Raw genomic sequence first — 21,176 nt, 5'->3', positions numbered from 1 at the left:
ATTGGGAGGCGTGGCTTTGGGGTGAGCTCTGAGAGAAAGGGGCGTGTGTTTACTTTGAAAATCTGGCTGACTCTCACTGAGTTTTCAAAATCTCCTACCCTACCTTTAAAGACTAGCTACGGATATGCTAAAAGTCATGTGCTTTTATTCATACTTACCATACCAGTGTACAAATGTAGTCTTTGTTTTTTTTGTGAGTGCTGTCGGCAAAAGGTGTCATACGTTTAACAAAACTTTTTTTGTTTGAGTGTTTGTTTGTTGTTTTCCTTCATGAAAAAAACACCCATGCTGACACAGTATGGTCAGATAAATGGATAAAGCTGTCCTTTTTCACTGAAGCTGGATTAACATATTCTCTGTTTGAGTGTATGTGTTGTTAATTTGTAACGGATGAATAGTAACAGTAAATCACTGTTACTGCACAGGCTACTTTTTAATAGAATGCCTAAGGCTTTAGCAATAAATGCAACAGCAACAGTGTAAATTATTGTTTAAAGCAGTTAAATATTTTATTATTATAGTGTTTCATGTAAAATACGGTACAAAATCAGGCCACAGATGACAAAATAGAACTCTACTTATTTTCATCCTTTGTCGTCTCTTGTGTTCTGCACCCTGTAAATTACAGGTAAGGCATTTGCAGTGTCGCATTAAAAACACTATAATGTATAATTATAGAAAAATGTTGTAATCTCATAATGTACATGTTAAACGTGAGTATTGTGGTTATGTTATGTACATGCAAATGGATGATCCATTTCAGAATCTGGGATACTGCTGCAAATAAAACTCTTAAATATACTCTGCAAAAAAAGCAAAACTGATGGCCACAAACTACGAATAACCAGATTTCACATGTCATAGCAGTTTGATCAAACCAGGAAAAGTGAAGCAAAGCAGCAGAATTTAATGTTCCTGCTGATGCTCTGGTACTCTTTGATAATAGGTAGTGTATTACACTGCCGTAAGGTTTATTGTATTGTAACAACAGACAAAAGGAAGACACACAATCTTAGGTCTGTTCTTTTACAACGCTCACATCACTCCATATCTAGGTTAGACCATGATCAAAGGTGATGTATATTGGTTACTAATGCCACCTATTGGTGGCTTCAGTATGTGTCTGAGAAAACCTCAGTCGTGAACAGTATAGTCCTTTGTGACTCACTCATCATGCTGGGAGCATGTGATTAGCAATATCCCACATGTAGACCAGACAAAACCAACAGTAAAAATAGTTTCTTATTTAAATTAAGGACGGCACGGTCAGACCAAACATATCTGAACATCTCATATTTATAGATTATATTTATTCGGCTCGTCTTCAAACCGGCCGCCGCTCGTGAATCACCGGAAGACCCCGGAACAAGATTCGTCCACGCGTGACTAGTTCACATTTAGGTTGCCAGATTTGGGGATCCTAAGGTTATCGCCCTAGTGGTTGCCAATAATTTAGCTATTTGAGGCAATAATGTTTGTTATTCGTGTTTACACGGTGACTGTCAACTGTGCATGTCTGAGTCATAACTTTTAAGTTACATACAGCTAATAACATTTCAACACACGTAACGTTTTGATTGTTTTTATTCACCGACGGCAACAACGAACCCAGTCTCTGATAAAATAATAATAATTATAATTGTTTAAAAAATGTAAAAAGCCATATGTTCAAATCACCTGAACTCAATAAAACACCCACGGAAAACTTAAGAAAAATCACATGTCCCTCTTTATTTTATGCAAACACAGGTGTGTGTGTGTGTGTGTTTGTCAAACTTTTAACCTCGTTGGTGTAATAGTGGTTTTTGCAGATCTCCAAGTCGTTGCATTACACTCATTCTATGATTCATATGCGCAGTTACACTCGATAATTCTCTACATAATTGAAACAGTTTTAAATGTTAAGATCTATTACTGTGTGCGTACAAAGCTGACAGTGAGAATAGGGGACATGAAATGAAACTAACATTTGATGGAGCCCCTTCACGGGTTGCGGAGGCTTGAAGAGGGGGATATGGGAGAATAAATCTGGCAACTACAGTCTGCCATCTTTGATTGTGCGACAGGCCGCGGCGCGAGCGGGGCCTCACTCAACTAGAAAAACGCTCTGGCACGAGATAACGGGTGGAGAGACCCACGAAACCACGGGGCAGCCGCATACCGGTTCCCGCAGTAACGGCCGAACAGGCAAGAAGGGACTGTCGGCTTAAAGCGGCGGAGAAAACATAAAGCATAAAGCCGTGCATGTGGAGAGCGGTTTGTTGGCAGCCAACGAGCAAAGTAGCTAACCTGCGTTAGCCGAACTGGGTTAGCAGGCTAGCCAGCTTTTGTAATCCGCCGGCCAGACACACATTCGTCCAACACAAACCAGGCCGAAACCAGATTTCAAGTGAGGCCATACTACACATAAAAGGACAAAGAAGGCACCGGCGGTTGCAGGTTGGTCTGTTTTTCATGCAAATGAAAAATGTTAATTTATGTCCACTGGCTGATTTGTTGGGGTTCACACAGCGCTAGCTGGTTAGCATACTTTGGCCACTGACGGGCTGAAAGTGGATGTGATGGCGACTAGTGAGAAACGAAACTGTGCTAAATGATGCAAGCTGGCAGCCTGCTTATTAGCAGCACCACGTTTTACATTGTTGATTAAATGCTGTGTTTGTATCTCCATTATAAGTTGATATTTATGTTCAGAACAGAGATACTGAAGCGTTATTTGAGCCGGGTCTGATTGAGTTCCGGGCAACGAGGGCCTCTACTCCCCTGCCGGTATGAGCTACCCAGCCCACCAGTAGTTTGACTCATGGTGAAGGATGGCCTGTATCAGTAGCAGTGATTTTACAAACTATGCGAAATATAAAAACTTCTGTCTCGCCAATCAAGGCAGTGATCGTACAATGCACGATCCATTCTTCGTGTCGTGTCCACGAAGTTTTGCTCAAAGATTAGCGTGGTGTATGTTTTTCGACAAATTCAGCAAAATGTGCTCACTAAGATTTTTTAGTCTGTTACTGTGCACATTCAATAAGGACTCCCTATGATTCACCAGCATCTTTCAAACGAGGAAACCACTTGGGGGATTATTAATAGGCTGCATGGGTTTTGCCTATGCATTTGAGATGAGCAGATGCTCTATATCTGATTGGTTTCAGGGAAGGCTGTTCAGACATATATTGATTAGTGTAGTGTTTATTGATTGACCAGCCAATGATGGAGCCTGATCAGAGATTTACAGCTGAAGATTTGTCTTTATAAAGGCAAGCAGAAAGAGATGGTGGTGATTTTTTTTATTCCCCTTGCCAATAAACGGACTTTAATATAGACTGTTTCTTTCAGATTGCTCTTGTATATGCTATATTTGGTTCTGTGTTACAGTTGCACTATTTTGTGTATTATATAGTCATGCTTAGTTCATATTTTAAATATCTTAGTGTCTCACAAATAATGGCGTAGTCATACTAACCACTTAATGTGGTAAATGAAAGAGAGGGCCATTTCCCAAGAGAGACTTTCTTATTGTATTGATGACCTGGCATTGAGAAGTCACAATAACCTTAAGTGGCTTTCAGGCTTTATCTTCTCTGGTTGTGTCCATTGTGCCAAAAGCAGTAAGCAGCAGCAGCAGTAGTAGAGGAGGGCTTCACCCTGGTCCTGATCAAATGCAAGATTGTGTGCCTAATCTCTTACGATCGTGAAAATGTCATTTTGTTTACAGACCTGACTATGTTGTACATTATTTATGTGTTGTGACCACTTGGTTGACAATCATGATTCACATAATAAGCCAACAAAGATTCCTGTTGAAAACAAGAAAGTCACTTTACTGGCCACATCATTCAGTAAATCACAAACGAGGCCAGTTGTCCAAGTCTCTGACTTGCATGCTCATGTTGTGCACAATGCTTTTGTTTTTTCCTTTTGGAAATACCAATTGCTAATATTTTCAAGTATCGGGCAAGGGAAGAAAGTGCTTACTTTGTCTGTTAAGCTATGATGCTCAGGTAGTTGCAGGGGTGCTGGGTCCAGCTGGAGGTCATATGGAACCATCTGAGGCTGTGATGCTGTTGTGTGCTTAATGACGAGACTTGTCCTTGCACACCTACACAGTCATCCAAAAACACCATAAGACCTATTGCCATCTTGGACACTGTTGCCACACTCCTTTAAGACGATGCTCTGGCACTGCACAGTTTGGAGACTGGTACATATTCAACCCTTTAGATGGAAAGAGTAAAGCTAGATAGTGGTAAAGACAAGTACCTTGTTGTCACCTTTATTCCAAATGTGTTTTGTGCTTTAACTGATGACATTGTTGTGTCTAGAGACAGCTAGGTTTCATTGTAGATGCTCATGACTGCTAATACTCAGTCATTTGTAATAGTCAAAAAAGGGCTGTCAGCTTTTGCAATGTGTAATTCCTAATGTGACCATAAGTGAAAAATGCAGCAGGTTCTATTCATTTATTATTAAAAAAAGTTTTCCTTTAAGAGGATGTTGTTTTGCTGAAGGGTTCCAAGGCCAAGTTGCAGATAGACTGAACTCATCAGAGCTGTCAGCTCCCCCCAGCACACACACAAACTCTAACTCAACCTCACACTCGCAGACACTGTTACACGACTGCTCCGTTAATAATAAATGACCTCTGTGTGACTTCGGAAAGACACTGCAGCCCCAAATGTGCTGTCTCTCAGTCCTGTGGTACTGCTCACACAAATTCGTTTATTCTTTTCCTTTCTTGCTGCTCCTCTCAGTATCTTAAATCTTGCTCTATTGCCCCTCAGTACCCCATCGTTGCCACCATTCTGGGAGTCTTGCTGTTTTCTTATTTCTGCTTTATACTTAAAATAAAATTTCAATTTGTGTTCTCAGTGGCCTAACCAATCACGTTTTTTGTCCTAATAAAGACCAAGTACCGTAGTCCTTGTCTTGCATTCATCACAAATCAGTTATTGCTGCAGTGTCTACTGTACTTGGCTCAAGCTGCAGAGTTAAGTTTGTCTGCTTGATTTTGTATAAGCTGAGTGTTGGAAGAGGGTTGCACTTTGTTCCAATTACAGATTAAAAAAAAATACTGCAAGTAATCCTGTTACCAGCCTCTTTTTTGGAGTTGATAGTAGATCATGTTTATTCTTGTGTCACTATAATTTTTTTACTGGTGCAGAATTTTTCAGATTTTAAAGTTAAAATGTAAGATGTTGTATCTAAAGTCAATAGCCTTTGGTGATCTTGATTTTTCCTCTTACCCTTGGTCAATAGGAGGCTGGTTCTGAGGGCGAGGCCAAAGGACCAGACTCAATGAGTTTCCAGCGAAATGTCCGAGAAGTCAGGGCAGAGCACCAAGGCAAAGGATGGCAAAACAAAGTATGCAACCCTTAGCCTCTTCAACACCTACAAAGGCAAATCTCTGGAAACCCAGAAAACTGCAGGTAAACCCCTACTGTTATTCACTATTCTTTGTCTGTATGGAATGACAGCTCATGTGGAAGTGCTTTTAAAAAACCCTAATCATGTTATTTACCTACATGTCAAAAATGCTTCATTGCAGTGGCTGCCAGACATGGGCTCCAGAGCTTGGGCAAAGTTGCTGCCAGCCGGCGCATGCCCCCTCCGGCCAATCTGCCCAGCTTAAAGGCAGAAAACAAAGGAAACGACCCCAACGTCAACATTGTCCCCAAAGACGGTAGTGGCTGGGCATCTCGAACTGAAGCAGGGGACGAGGGGTAAAAAGCACAAACATTTAATAAATTCCTGTACAATTTTAAGCTGTTTTGTTTCTCTAGAGTTTCTCACCTACATTTGATGAAAACAACTGTTTTTATGTGCAGCAGGCAACAGGAGACTCCTCCACCTCAGAACAAACCAGCAGTGCTCCAGTCACAAGAGCTTTCTATTGGGGGCAGCCGCTCCTGGGCAAACAGCAAGCAGACACAAGTAGATGGTAAGTATGTACACTGTTTGCGCTCAAAGCCTTACACTAATTCTTCAAAAACAGATTACTCCTCTTTGGTAGTGTTAGTTTGGTAGTGGTAGTTTATGTAGTGTTAAGGTAATGAACATTTCACATGGTGCTGAGTTGGTTTCCTGCACTCATTATGCAATCCTTACACTCTGAATTTGATCTCGCCTTATTACATTCACCCTTGTGATTTGTTTTTTTTTTCTGTAAATGTGTGCTTGTACAGGATCTCCACGTGTGAGCAGCCATTTTCACCAGGAGTTTCCCAGCTTGCAGGCAGCTGGTGACGTGGACAAAGGGGATGGTCAGGAGGAGGAACCTTATGGACCAGGTCCCAGCCTCAGACCTCAAAGTATGACCACCCTAAGCACATAAACCATATTCATTTTTTCACTTATAGCTTTTGTATTTGCCTGGTTTTCAGGAGTTCCCCGTAGGTCCCTGATAAGTCATGTCAATCTTTCTTCCCCCTGTTCTGTTAGATGTTGGCAGTTGGCGTGAGGGTGGAGGCAGAAATTTAAACACTGCACCCAGCCCGCCTGAGATGGACAACAGGGTTCAGGAGGAGGGTAGCACAGGGCTCGGTACCTCTACACCACCAGAGGAATCGGATGAACCCAGCCGAAACACAACCACTGACACTCAGAGGGAGAAGAGGGATGGCAGGGAAAGGCTCCCCGCCCCCGGCCCCGGCCCTCCTCAGCCTAAACTTAATGGAGGGCAGCAGCCTCCTGCTGGGGTGCCGGCTCACTTTGACCCTGCTTTCAGGAGCATGATGCCACCTTATGTAAGTCAGAGTTATATACTACAAGAAAAAACTGTTACTGTGTCTAATGGTGGTGTGTTGTCCTTTCTTACTTTGTATTTTAGATGTTCCATGCCTATCCTCAAATGTCCTTTGCCCCAGGGCAAGGAAACTTCAGATACCCTGTACCACAAGATGGAGCAAAGTGAGTTCAGTGAATAAACTGAAGATACTTGAAGCTTTATTATTTGTATTTAATCAGGTTACTACACATTGTACTGTAGATTCCTATATCATAATAAAAGACATTAATTTAAAGTCATGCTACAGATATGCCCATGTGTGCTAAGCAAGTCTAACATATAAGGGGCAGAGAACAGAGGTGTGTTTTGTTCTCACAATACATTTTTGACTATTGTGTAGAAATGTAAGAATTTTCCTGCCTTATTGCTTAATGAAGTCAGTCCCATGATGAGCTTTTATATTCTTTTTAATCTGGGGGTTTAGGGGATCTCGCTCAGCACGGCCCCAGCAGCCACCCCCTCAGTCCTGGCTCCAAGACCCGGACAGACCCTCCATCATCAGCGCAACAGAACTGAAGGAGCTGGACAACTTAGACACGGATACTGATGAGGGTTGGGCAGGTCAGTAGCTTAAATACTACTTATTGCAAAAACTAATGGTTGAATCAGTGGGAAAGAGTCATAATCTTCACTCATTTCATAATTCAAGCTCTAACTTCTAATGTATGCCCATTCTAAATCCAGGAGCTCAGATGGAGGTGGACTACACTGAAAAACTAAACTTCAGTGATGATGAGGAGAACCAAGCTGCTAAAGAAAAGGGAGAAAACTGGTGAGCATCCTAATCTACATTATACTATTCTACCCTTTGATAACGCGACATACGACCAAATACATCGATGGCAAAAGCAAACCTCCTTTCTGAAATTTTTTTTAATGATTCTATTCAGACAATGTTCTTTGTATTAATTATTTTACCTGCTGTTCTTGACAGGTGAAATATAACTTTTAAAAGCTGGCACATATTTGTTATTATGTTACAAATGCTCAGAGTGTAATAACAAAAAAAGTAAAAAAAAAAAAAACACATTTGAATTTTCATCAAATTTCTCTTTGTGAACAACTATGACTCTGTAATTACTCTGCTTGAGTGCTTTGGAGCTGCAAAGATCTTCTATAATGCCGACGTCCCACTCATCGCAAGTTTGTTTGTTGGAATGTGCATGAGCACAGATGTGAGACCTTTTACTGTTAAAGATCTTTATTCAATACGGACGTGAACCGCCACACGGACAGAGTCAGACCTCTGTCTCCCTTTTAGCTGACAATAGATAGAAGATTAGTGTAGCTGACTGTAGAGCAGACCTCTGGTCTGTGTGAATTCTGTGAAGGTGTGGATGACTGTCTGGAATAATGCATCCTGTCTCCCGGTGTTTAATGTGCGCGTCGAGCCACTGTAACGCCGTGGTCATATTGAAATTACTCTCTTCTCCCTCCCCGGGTGGTAAGAGCAAAAAAAGTTAGGTCCAGCACGGAGTAATCACACTCCCCGAGAAGCGTGTGTGTGGAACTCCTCATACGGCCCTCCCACCGCAGCGCACGTCACACACAAAGGGTTGGCAATGCAATTGTATTGCAAATTGTGTGCACAGTCGCGGTTACCTGGCCTAACAAGCTGATAGTGCTCAGGGAAGAGGGCCAGCTGCTGATCTAAACTGTCCATCGTCGTTGTACTTCATCCTTTTAAGTCTGTGTGTCCTGCATCTGAAGAAGCTCTTGCGCTTCACCATATTCATCATGCCCACTAAACACTTCTGACCAATCACACAATTGTTCTCCCACACCACTGAGAGAAAAGTTCTTCCCGTGCCATGTGTCCACGAGCGCTGCCGAACAGTCGCTCCGAGAACAGCATGACGTCATTTTGTAGTCAGAGCGCCGGCAGCGAGAAGAGAGTTCTTTGTTCTCGTGGAGTATGGATCTTTACAGCTGCACGTACAATTGCTTGAGTTTTAAAATACAATTAGTCAGCTGCAATTATGATGTTCAGCTTGAGGCTAGGAATGTGCATTATGTAGAAGCCAGGTTGATGTGTGATAATTGTAAGAGCCTGTTGATTTTTAAAATGTAAACATTTACGCTATGTTCTTTTCAGGGAATGGATGGGTAAAGTGGAGCGAATGAGAGCTCAGACATCAGAGGGCCAGGAGGGTTGGAAAGAGGGATCCGAAGTGGGGGGGAGTAAAACTTCATGGGCAGACGGTGTGGATCCCAGGGCACCATCCCCTGGCAGTATGGGACAGTACAGTAAATCTCCACAAGACTACCAGGTGAAACTGTGATACATTACATAATTTTATATTTATGCATGCAATGTTAAAACAGCATGGTGATTAGGCCTTATTTGTACTTTCTCTATATTCCAGGGTGGTAATCGTTCTGTTGGTGGTGGAGTTCCACGTGGGAGCAAACCGCAAGCTACAGTTGCACCTGGTGCGGATGAGGACCCTGATGCCTGGCGACAAAAGCGTAAGAAACCTGAAGTTTCTGAAGCTATAGAGCGAGCAAGACGGAGGAGAGAGGAAGAAGAACGCCGAATGGAAGAGCAACGACTTGCTGCTTGTGCTGAAAAACTAAAACGTCTCAATGAAAAACATCGCCAGGCGAATGAAGGCAAACCTTCCTCTGCTCAGACCAGCAATGATGAGGCAGGAGCTGCCCACGAGGAAGACACTGTACCAGCTCCACCTCCTGTGTCCAGTCCTGTACCTTCAGTGCCAGTTCAGTCACAATCACAAGCCCCAATCATACATGCTGCTCTCTCTGAGAGGGTAGATCGAGATGGGGATAAGATGGAACGAGAGAGAGTAGAACAAAGTGCTGAGGAGGAGGTTCATTTGCCTCTGCAGCCCAGTCCCCCGCTTCAGAGACCTGGAGCTGCAGAGCCACCAAGCGAGGGAGAGACCTCCTTAGCTGACATAGTTCCCCTGATGGAGGAGAACCAGACTGACAGGGCATCAGTGCCTATTCGTGATTATTTTAACATGGAGGACAACAGAGGTAAATGGGTTTTTTTATTTCGTCCCCTCTCCAAAAAATAAGTTGTCTAAGTAAAACTTGCATCTGACTGTCACTCAGTCATGAATGCTAATACTGTACTTCCCTTTTTTTCTGCAGTGGATGAGCCCCACCTGTCTCTTTCCCACATTGAAAACTCTGGTGGTGAGGAAGTCCTTAATGCACCCCCACAGCTGGAAGGAGAGGCAGCAGCTGCCATGCGTCCCTCTCTCATCTCAGGCTATTCCAAACAGTTTCAAAAGTCTTTGCCACCACGTTTCCTAAGACAGCAGGTAAAGGTGCTTGTTATTTATATATATATATATATATATATATATATATATATATATATATATATATATATATATATATATCCTATTTATAAATTAAGGATGGATGCTAACAAGAACTACCTATTTGTCATTTTCAGTGCATTTCATTGGACAGCTTTGTGATTGAATTTTTGTTCCTTTTTTACATATCTTTATAGGAGCAGATGAAGCAACAACAATGGCAACAACAGCAACAGCAGACTGGGGGGTCGGTGTCCCCATCTGGAGGAGGCAGTGTTCCTGGTACCCAACAGCAACACCGCTCTATGTATCAGCCCATGGGCCCCCATCACCAACACTTGGCCTCCATGGGTTTTGACCCCCGTTGGCTGATGATGCAGTCCTACATGGACCCTCGTATGATGTCAGGCCGCCCCCCCATGGATATGCCAGCTAACATTCACCCTGGTAAAAAGATGTGCATATAATAAAAATTGTATGTAAGGACTTTTTTTTTAATTAATGTTTGGATCTCTGCTCTGTTGTGTACTTTTATAGGGAGAATGCCCCCTAAGCAAATTGTACGTAGAGAGCCAGGTGACAACTCCAGCTCGAGTTCTGATTCATTTGACCACTTGTCACGACCAATCCGTGACCATGGCCTGCCTTCAGACTCGCGAATGGTATGGGGGTCGGACCCATATCCTCAGTCAGAGCCGTTACCTTCAGTAACTCCTCCAAAAGGACGGGATGATAACAAAGAGCAAAGGTAGCTAAAATTAAAGTAATAAAACAATTTACCAAGACTAATTCATAACCAATATGTTTTAAAATTACTTGAGATATAATTTAAGGTAATTGTTTGTCCCCCCCTCCTCCAGGCCGGATGCTGGTTTAGATTTGGACAGAAGTCTTCCAGCTATCTACCCCCAAGACCACAGTACATTGGACTCTCGTAAAAGTAACTTTTTCCGGGACCCATCAGAGTCCCTGTCTGCATTCAGCCAGGGTCCAGAGGATACTTCAGCGCCTCTAGACCGGGTCCCTTTAGGCTCAGCCTTTGATCCTGAGGATCCAGGTTTACCAAGTGGGGAAGAGGTTGAAGCTCTTGGTCAAGCCATGCTCCAGCGAAGTGTCTCGCAGGGCTCTAGCCACTCCCTTAAACTAGATGAGCCAAGGTTTGAGGGGATGCCCTTGAGTACAAAGTCACTAGAGCTACAGGATGCTGGGGAAAGGGCTGATGATAAGCCCCAGAATGAACTCTACTCCCAGGCTCCAGTAACCAGCAACAGGGCTACTCCTCCTGCTGATGGATTACATAAACAAGAGAAATTGCCTCTGCCAGCCTCCAACAAGCAGAAAGCTGAACTGCGTTGGGGTGGGAGATCAGGGGCTGCACGCAGAGAAGGACCTGGGGGTGATAGGCCGGTCCGCAGGTCTGGGCCAATAAAGAAGCCTGTGTTGAGGGACATGAAAGAAGAGAGAGAGCAAAGGGAAGAAAGAGAGAAGTGTCACGAGAGGGGGGAGAGAGGAGACAGGTCCAAAAAAGATCTGTCATCTAAAGCTCCTTCTGCCGCCGCGGCTGTGTCTGAAGGCTCTAGGCCTCAGGTTGAGGGAAAAAGAGAACCTGCTGATGCAGAGGAAACTCCAACTGCCCATCAGAGGACCAGAGACTCTCAGCCTTCCTCTGGGGCACCCACTTCCTCTTCTCAGGAGGAGAAATCAGACAAGCCACCAAGCAGTGACAAACATCCAGAACCCAAACTTCCTTCCCGAAAAGAGTCCAGTCTTCCTCCCCGTGCATATCGACGAGATGACAGGGAGCGTGAGAGGGAACGGGAGAAGGAAATGGACAAGGACAGAGAGAGGGAAAGGCCTGGAGACTCAGGATTCAAGGGACGTGGTAGAGGGGAGTATTACTCTAGAGGTCGAAGTTACAGAGGGACTTACAGTGGCAGAGGTAGGGGTAGTCGTGGTAGGAGCCGTGCAGAGTACCCTTACCGAGAGCCCAGATCACGCTCTGATTTACCTTCTGTTGGAGGTGCTGCTGCCTTTCGTAACAGAGAGGAAAGTGAGACACGCAGTGAAAGCTCTGACTTTGAAGTTATACCAAAACGCAGACGGCGCCGTGGGTCCGATACAGACTCCGAAAGTGAAGGTGGGAGGGAGTCTGCCAGTGACACTGGGCCCTCTGACCGTGAGCCTAGCACCAAACCTAGCCGTCCACTTCGAAGAGAACTCCCAGGGGAGGGGCGGTCTGGACCTCACAAGCCAGGCTTTGGACCTCCTCACATGGGGGAAAAGGTTGGATCAAGAGGGGATGACGAAAGTCGGCCAAAGCCAGGATTCCTTCCTAAAGGAGAGCCTTCTCGGCGAGGAAGAGGAGGGTTATACAGTAGACGAGGTGGTGCAAGGGAACGTGGAGGCCCTCGCTCAGCCCCTCTTAGACGGCCAGCAGCCAGAGACTCCTCTTCTCAGTGGCCCTCTAAACCTATGGAAACATTCAGGCTGGAGGAAACTGAGTCCACACCAAGATATGACAATCCTCCCAATGACCGAAGGCCCCCTAAGTCTGACGCCAAGAAATTTGGGGATGGGGTTCCTCAGAGTAGCAGAGAGAGGCCACGTCGCTCCAGACCAGCTCGGCCCCCAAGACAAGATAAACCTCCACGCTTTAGGCGCTTGAAAGAGCGTGAAGCTGCAGTGTTGGCTAGTGGAGAGTCGGCTCCAAGTCCCCCTGTTCCTTTACCCTCAGTGTCTGCCACTGCTGTCTCTAACGCTGCGCCAGCCCCGATTACCCACTCCCCAACCCTGTCTAGAGCTCCAGGAACCCCTTTAACTGTGCCTGTGGAAGTGGGAGCCACCATCCCTGCGCCTGACTTGAACTCTCCTTTAGAAGCATCATTGCCTGAGACGAGCAGTCCCACTATCACTGCAGTTGGTACCAAATCCCCTGATTTGTCAAACCAGAACTCCTCAGATCAAGCCAATGAAGAATGGGAAACTGCTTCTGAGAGCAGTGACTTTAATGAAAGGAGAGAGCGAGAGGAGAGGAAAGGAGCACTCGAGGCTGCCAATGAAGCAGCCACAGCCCCAGCTCCTGCACCTCCTCAGGGCTCTTTGACCCCCAGTAAAAGCCCACCAGATGGAGGGATAACTCCAAAACGTGAAGGTGCTCCATCAGCCAAGAGGAGTTTCTCAAGTCAAAGGCCCACAGAGAGACAGAACCGTAGAGGCAACAGTGGAACCAAACCAGGCCGGAGCTACACAGGGGGCAAGGGAGAGAGGAGAGGAGGGGCTAAGGCTGGTCGCAAAGGGTGAGTAGAAAACAATCAGGCTTTTGTCTGTTTGGCATTTTGTTTGTTAAATTAACACAAAGCAGTTTACTCAATGAACAATGTGCAGCCGAGTAACATTGCCATTATTTGCACACAGTAAGTCTTTTGTGTAGTTGTTGTGCCTGATTAAGTGTTGTGATGAATACCACTTGAGCAAAATCTAAATGTCTGGGTAGCATTTGTTTGACCTTTATATATTATATTATATTTTTAGACTGGTACGGCTCCATGGTTTTCTCAAAAGGGGTGGAAAAAGCAATTTTTTTTTTATCTAATGAAACCCTATATATTTTTATCTGTCATCATCTCCTTAAGACACTTTTTTCCTGTTTGCAAGTAATATTTTGTGTTAATCTTGTTTATCAATCAATGCTAATGTTGTTCTCACCAATAAACAGATGTTTCACATAGTTTCTTGCTAGTTCTGACTTTGTCTCCCACCATGCTTGAATAATACAGCCCTGCAGGCCAGCAGAACTCAGAGGCAATAGCATCAGCAGCTGGAGGAGCTGCCCAGAAGTCTTCAAAAGATCAGCCTGCCCGTCGCAAAGATGAGGCCAAACAGGCTACTAAGAAGCCAAAGGAAAATGCTCTTTCTCAGTTTGATCTCAACAATTATGCCAGTCAGTATACACATTTTTATTTTTGTGTTGTCTCAACAATAACTCATAAGCTTTACTTGGCTCCAGCTTAACATAAACTTCTGTTCCCTGTAGGTGTTGTAATTATTGATGACCATCCAGAGGTAACTACCACAGAGGACCCACAGTCTAGTGCCAACGATGATGGCTTCACAGAAGTTGTCTCCCGCAAGCAACAGAAACGACTGCAGGATGAAGAGAAACGAAAAAAGGAAGAGCAGACTACTCAGGTTCGTAATGTGCTGCATTAAATATATCAACAGCAATACAATACATAATGCTGTAATATGGTGGTAATACTTACACTGCTTCTGCAGAACTGGGGTAAAAAAGGCTCTGGTGAGAAAAGCAGAGGAGGTGGTGGAAAACTTCCACCAAGATTTGCTAAAAAACAATCATCGCAGCAACAACAAGCATCACAGCCTCAGCCTCCTGCAGCTTCTGCATCCCAGGCCCAACAGCCGCCTCCAATTTCTGCTGCCCCGCACCCTCACCTTGCCCCCTCCCAGCCTACTGCATCCCCTCAGACTCTAGAGGGAACAGTGGCTCCTCTGACCTCCATTCCTCCTGCTACTGTGGATTTCACCTCAAAGAGCCTACCCCCTGCCCCTGCACAGACACACAGCACTCTTGGTACAGAACTGTGGGAGAACAAGGTGGCAGGCTCCACCGTCCTTCCTGACGTAAAAAAGCGTGAGTATTCCTGTCTTGTAAATAATCTGAAATGTATTCTAATCCAGTGTAAATGTATTGTCAAGCCTTGTCCTAAATATGTCATTTGTATATTGCAGTTGGTCCAATCAGCCCTCCCCAGCCACCTTCTGTGAGTGCCTGGAACAAACCTCTTACCTCCTTTACTGGCACAGTCTCCACAGAGGTAACTTACACTTACATGGTGTGCTTACACCCTTTGAGACAGTTTGATCCTTTTTCCCACATGGTGAACTGTGTGTTCTTTGCTTTTTTTAGGGTGTTAAGTCTGGAGCTGAAGGTAGTGTAGAACTGGGAATAGACAGTATTCAGTTTGGAGCACCATCATCTGCAGGCAGCACTGACAGTGATGGAGTTCCAGCATTGCTAGAATCTGGGTCTGAAAATAAACTACCTGCTCCCAAAGAACAGAGGCAAAAACAACCTCGAGCTGGCCCAATCAAAACACAGAAGGTAACTGTACTGTTCAAAAAATTCAGTGTTTTGAACTGTCGATTTATAAAACTGATTTCTTACTTGTTATCGCCTACTTCTGTGTAAACATTTTCTCTGTTTGACCCAGCTGCCTGAGATGGAACTAATGGAAACCAAGGAGTACAAGCCAGGTCCCATTGGTAAAGAGCGCTCTCTGAAAAACCGCAAGGCCAAAGATGCACGTGGAGGAGAAAGTGAGGGGATGGAGGGAGGAGTACCTGGAGGTGGTGTCAGCCGAGCCACAGACTCCAGTCCTCCTACTAGTGACACCGCAGTACCAGAACTGGGAGGAGATATTGAGGGCATGATCACAGTCCCTTCAGTAGAGTACAGTAGTAACTCTAAGGTATGTTATTTGAATGTCTCATGACATTTCAGCCAGACTGTAGGCCTGAATACAATAGGTAGAGAAATGGGCCATTGTGTGTCAGATGTTTGTTTTAGTATGTTTTATTTTGACTGTTAATTGTAAACCCTGATTAAGAGTGTACTATGACATTTCATCACTGTGTTTTCTTAGGAGTCTGTCACTGACTACACTACCCCATCCTCCTCACTGGCTGACAGTGTTCCTACTGGAGGGAACAAAATGGAAGAGAGTTTGGTGGCCAATGTGAGTTCACATCTTCAACAAAATATCATAGGATTATTTTATTTTGACAGAATTACCTCATGTTTGTGTTTGTGGTCAACACTTAAGATTATTAAAAATTAGAATTTTTATGTGAACTAGGTGGCTCTACCCCATTCATTGCCCCTACCTCGCCGAGAGACCCTGCAGCAGACCTCCAGCCTCAGCACTGTTTCTCCTGCTACTGTTGACCTAACACTAAAGGTAAACAAATGTCCAGCACGCTCTTTCTTTCTTTGTAAAACAGTTCAGTGAAACATTAACCAAGAGCTTTTTTCTTTCCCTAACCTCTTCAGATGGAGTCTGCTCGTAAAGCATGGGAGAACTCTCCAAGTCTGGAGAAAAATTCTCCAGTCACCTCGTCCTCTTCCCCTATTACCTCTTGTGCTTCTTCATATTCGTCTTTCTCCTCAGCCTCCATGCCACAGATCCCTGTGGCATCTGTTACCCCCAGCACCTCACTGTCAGGTAATATGCATTTGTTTTCATCTGCTGCACAATACTATTTGGCTCCTCTTGTGTTTATTATTAAAATAATTTCCACCATCCAGGTTCTGGTACCTATACAACATCATCACTCGGCACCAAGACCACCACAGCCTCTGACCCCCCTAACATCTGTAAGGTGAAGCCCCAACAGCTGCAGGGTGGAGGCCTGTCCTCCTCCAGTAGTAGCAGTAGTAGCAACAGCTTCTCTCAACTTGGCTGCGTGCCTCCACTCCTGCCCCAGCAGCAGCAGACCCCACAGGTGTACGTCTCCCAGTCTGCAGCAGGTGAGGAAAACATGAACCGTGTGATCAAATAAAATTGAAAGTTTGTCTCTATTACTAATCAGTAATATTCAATTGTGTATTCAGGTTCTGCAGCCCAGATTCCAGCCTTCTACATGGACACTAGCCACCTCTTCAACACCCCCCACCCTCGTTTGGCTCCTCCCTCCCTGGCACAGCAGCAAGGTTTTCAGCCTGGCCTCTCGCAAGTGAGATTTTCTGTGAGAAATTAGGAGCACATTGCAAAAGATTTTGCATTTTTAAGGTCACACAATCTATAATGTTCTCCCTTATAGCCCACAGCGGTGCAGCAGATCCCTATTCCTATCTATGCTCCACTGCAAGGTCAGCCTCAGCACCAACACACACACCAGGCTCAGCTAGGTCTCAGTACTGGTCCTCCTGTCTCACAGCCACAGGATCTGTTCAGCTCCTCGCTTCAGCCTTACAGGTAACACACAGTAACATAGTGGAAACATTCAGATACCAGTATCCCCATTTTTACGCTCTATTGTTTCTGTCATCTAATGCTCTGGATCCATCCTCTCCCAGGTCTCAACAAGCATTCATGCAGAGCAGCTTGTCACAGCCATCCATGTTGCTGTCAGGACCATCTCTGCACAGCTATCCTGGTGTGCAGGCAGCCGAGCTGGGCAAGCCTCAGTCTAATCTGGCGTATCAACAACCCTCCTCCACCCAGCACATTCCCATTCTGTTTGAGCCACAGCTCAACCAGCCCTCTGGCATGGGAGGGTCCCAGCTTATTGATACACACCTACTGCAGGTAACATGACCACTCACAGGAAATATTTTGTTACTTTTTGCCTAATACATGACTGTATTTTATTTTTTTCTACGTGCATTTCCCATCTGACACATTTGTGTGTTCCTTTCAGGCTCGACAGGGGATGAATCAGCATTCAAACATGTACTCAGGGCAGGTGCAGCAACACGGTCAGAGTAGCTACTATAGCAACACTCCATCACCCAGTTCTGCAATGCAACAGGTAATCTACAAGACACTTCATGTTGATAAAATAGCTTCATTAAGTCTCAAATCATTTCACTTTCCAGAAGCGTGAAGCAAAATCCTGCACAAATTTCTCTTGGCTAAAAACCGGTTAAGACTTGTCTTAATTTCTTCTCAGGTCACGGTCCCTTTGCCTGGTTCCCAGTTGTCCCTGCCAAACTTTGGTTCAGGTGGAGGTCAGCCTCTCTTGGCTCTGCCTCCTACTCCTCCCCAAGCCCAGCCCCCCAACATCAACCGACAGCCCCCAGTCTCTCAGCCATACCGAGGCATTATGGGCCCAAACCACAACATGATGCAGCCTCCCACCAGCAAGGTACTGCACCGTTTGTCTGTATTTGTGTCTATATGAATAAACAAACACAGTTTTGCATGAGATGCAACAATGTTTTGTGATCTGCTGCAGATGGATATGGATCTTAAACTCTTTGGCAGTGCGATGGATGTAAAGCCTGGAACTCCTCCTGTCAGCGCCAGGAGCACTACACCCACCTCCAGTCCTTACAGGTCAAAATGTGAATCTGTACATCTACATCAACAAAAACCTCATAACATTCATTGTGGCTCACAAACCTTTAGTAGAAAAGGTGCAGAATACCTGAAGACAAACATATTAATATTAAATGATGAATTACGAATTACTAAAACGCATCATGTGGCATTTAGATGCAGTTTATACAAAGTTTTTCATGTTATGATGTCTCCTCCCTGCAGGGCCAGCTCCACCTCTCCCAGCAGCCAGTCCAGTAAGATGAACAGCATGCTCTACCAGAAACAGTTTCAGCCCAGCTCTGCTGGCATGAGAATGACGCAGCACTTCCCTGGCCAGTTCAACCCACAGGTAATACATGCGTAATGATACCTTGAATTATGATTGTCTCATGATGAAGGGGTTTATCATTTTCCTCTTGTTGTACCTCTTCCATTAGATTCTATCTCAGCCGAGTATTGTGTCTCCTCTGGTTCGCCCTCCACATGCTAACTCCTTCGGAGGTGTGCAACGTTCTCCCATGGGCCCACAAATGTCACCAAATATAAGCGGTGGACTTATGCCTCATCCCCGACCACAGCATCTACAGCACAGCCAACACCCTCCCCGGGGGTCCTCTGTTCCCAACCTTGGACCCAGAGGCACGCAGGCGGCTCTAAAAGCAGAACAGGACCTAAAGGTCAATTTTATATTTTTTTTTACAATGTTGTTGATTATTTTGCCAGTTCAGTTATGATCTTTTACTGACGGATGTGTTTTTTTATTATTTTCCACTGTCCATCTTTAGGCAAAGCAGCGGGCTGAAGTGCTCCAGTCCACTCATAAGTTCTTCTCAGAGCAACAGCAGCAACAACAGCAACTAAAGGCCCCACAAGTCAGCAAATCATCTCGACTTGATCAAGGTGGAAAACCCACACTAGACACCTCAACCCCAAACCACCAGACAGGAAGTGATCGCACAGATTCTGACAAACCCCCCATTTCCTCAGCCAAGCCCATACGGACTGGCCCCATAAAACCGCAGGCTATCAAACAAGAAGAGGGCAAGTAAAGAGCACCCAACCCTCTTCAGATGACGAAATGAATGGATGGAAGAGAGGAAGAGGGAATCTAGCCCCATTCACTCAGCCACCACCTCATATCAGCCCTGGAGGACAGTGTGGGGGAGGAGGATGAATTGGGTGGGAATCAGATGGGAGTCATTACTGACAGTAGGCACTGTCAGGTGTAAACATAAGCCTCTTCCTCTTCTTTGTTCCCCTGTCTTGCCCCACTTCAGGTGGGGGCATTTGAGTTGGATTCTTCCATCATATTTAGATGCCGAGTTAAAAATTGCTGCAGAAGTTGTTTCATAGAAATCTACTCTGATGGTAGATAATGAGAGTTGGAGAGAGAAAATTGAGATTTGCTGCTGAGTTTGCCATTTTTATAGCTCTCTTCATTTCTGTTCCTTTTATTTTACTTCCCAAATAGGATCACACATATTATAGGAGAAACCTGTTTTGTTAATGAAAGAACAAATCAGATTTGTTTTTGTAGTAAAAACAATCTTGAGATGTCATTTAGTAAAGCACACTTTTGTTGCCCAATCTCCCATAACTAATCGAGAGAAATGTGCACATGCGCACACACTCATTCAACGGTTTGATCACCTTACTGCACAGAGTCAAGAAATCAGAAATTGTGTTGTCATTCTGTTTTTTTATCAGAATGAAAAATGTGAAAATTGCAGCATTTGACTTTGATTTATGGATTTGTCTGCCTGTGAGCCTTTGCTCCTGCCTTCTGCTCTCATCTCCTTGCCTGAGAATTATTGATGTGTTGGGATATGTGTGTGTGTATGTGTGTATTGGGTGTGTGCTTGTGGTATAAACGGGGGAGAAAAGTTGTAGCTGGACTCTCCTGTATATTTAGCCAAAGGTTAAAGCAGCGCAGAGATGATGTCACAGCCTTTTAGGATTGCTGTTGCCATGGCAGCAGAGTTTTGAGTGCGACAAGCAGGATTACATGGATGATGTATGATGACTACTTACAGCTGTTCCAGTATATGGGCTACTGTCACACCCTTTCACTGCTTTTACACCCACCCTTGCTGTCACACAACACACACACATACACACTTCACTGTAAAGCACCCAGACCTGCTGCTATTGACTGATTTCAGTGCCCTTAGCTAGAGTATAGCAGGATAGGGCTGTTTAGAGGAGTAGATATGGTGATTTGATTGTTGAAACAGTAGAAAACTTGGAGTGTGTGGACCTTCACAGCAATGGGGGACAAGGATGGAGAACTAGAAGGAAAAAAATGAAATGAAAAGCCTCAAGTTCTGAAGCAATTTGGGCAGGAGGACACTTATTGTTTTGTTGTCTTTACTGATGAGAGCAATCAGTGCTGTTTTCTGTCTTTGCCTCACCTCTGCTGGCTGTCCCACCCACAGTGCTCTCATCTTGGGGTTGTGACAAAGGTTCTGTCAGAAATGTACAGTAGTATGCACCCTAAGGCAGTGAGGAAGTCCTCCTCACATCTACCTTGCTTTGGAGGATGGATGAGGGAGGGAGGTTAATGACTTTTTTGTTTTGTTTTTTGTTGTACTTGTACAGGGGTTTCATCGCTCTATTAAAATATGTACGGTCTTATTTACATTCTCTTGGTTTGGTTACAGAAACTAATAAAAATAATATACCGTTGAGCTGTTTTTCATCATCGTCTGTTTTTTGCTATAACCTCAGTTTTCATGTTGGTTCTGCTGCTCAATTCAGCATCTGACCACTAGGTGTCACTACAACTCTATCATATCATAAGACTCCCTTTATATGCTGTTCAAGGTGTAAAATGATTATTTCTGCAAGCATTAAGGACAATGCTTGAATTGTCAGGTTCTTGGTCCTGGAGTACACCTGAGGGTCAGAGTGTTCCGTCTGGTCTGATGTTGGCACATCTCGTCAGTTTGACACTGATGCATATGGGCCCCATGTTAGGGACATATTTCAGTGATATGATGTTTGGTGTCATTGTAAATGGGACTCTGAGCTTTCATTCAA

The 21,176-nt window shown here is 44.6% G+C and overlaps 1 protein-coding gene across 4 annotated transcripts; it reads left to right on the top strand.

The window, feature by feature from the left end:
• Positions 1–2,053: 2,053 nt before the first annotated feature.
• On the top strand, positions 2,054–20,824 carry prrc2c (proline-rich coiled-coil 2C). 4 transcript variants are annotated; one of them, XM_028403080.1, is made up of 34 exons: positions 2,054–2,439; positions 5,257–5,426; positions 5,546–5,720; positions 5,826–5,938; positions 6,183–6,308; positions 6,439–6,743; positions 6,827–6,906; positions 7,209–7,345; positions 7,469–7,556; positions 8,880–9,054; positions 9,151–9,784; positions 9,902–10,074; positions 10,272–10,521; positions 10,612–10,822; positions 10,935–13,370; positions 13,851–14,014; positions 14,108–14,262; positions 14,350–14,725; positions 14,824–14,909; positions 15,002–15,196; positions 15,306–15,563; positions 15,738–15,830; positions 15,951–16,052; positions 16,145–16,316; positions 16,400–16,621; positions 16,706–16,827; positions 16,915–17,069; positions 17,171–17,402; positions 17,515–17,625; positions 17,767–17,961; positions 18,052–18,152; positions 18,360–18,486; positions 18,575–18,814; positions 18,923–20,824. In XM_028403080.1, the coding sequence occupies exons 2-34, from the start codon at positions 5,312–5,314 to the stop codon at positions 19,184–19,186; spliced, it is 8,388 nt and encodes a 2,795-aa protein (XP_028258881.1). In that variant the 5' UTR covers positions 2,054–2,439; positions 5,257–5,311; the 3' UTR covers positions 19,187–20,824. The 4 variants fall into 4 exon arrangements, with proteins under 4 accessions (XP_028258881.1, XP_028258879.1, XP_028258880.1 ...); XM_028403078.1 differs by having other exon boundaries at positions 16,706–16,839; XM_028403079.1 differs by having other exon boundaries at positions 7,200–7,345.
• Positions 20,825–21,176: the final 352 nt, after the last annotated feature.

Source organism: Parambassis ranga, chromosome 4 (genome assembly GCF_900634625.1).
Source record: "Parambassis ranga chromosome 4, fParRan2.1, whole genome shotgun sequence".
Lineage (NCBI taxonomy): Eukaryota > Metazoa > Chordata > Actinopteri > Ambassidae > Parambassis > Parambassis ranga.
Note: the sequence above shows the minus strand (reverse complement) of the source record. Positions and strands in the feature narration are given on the sequence as shown.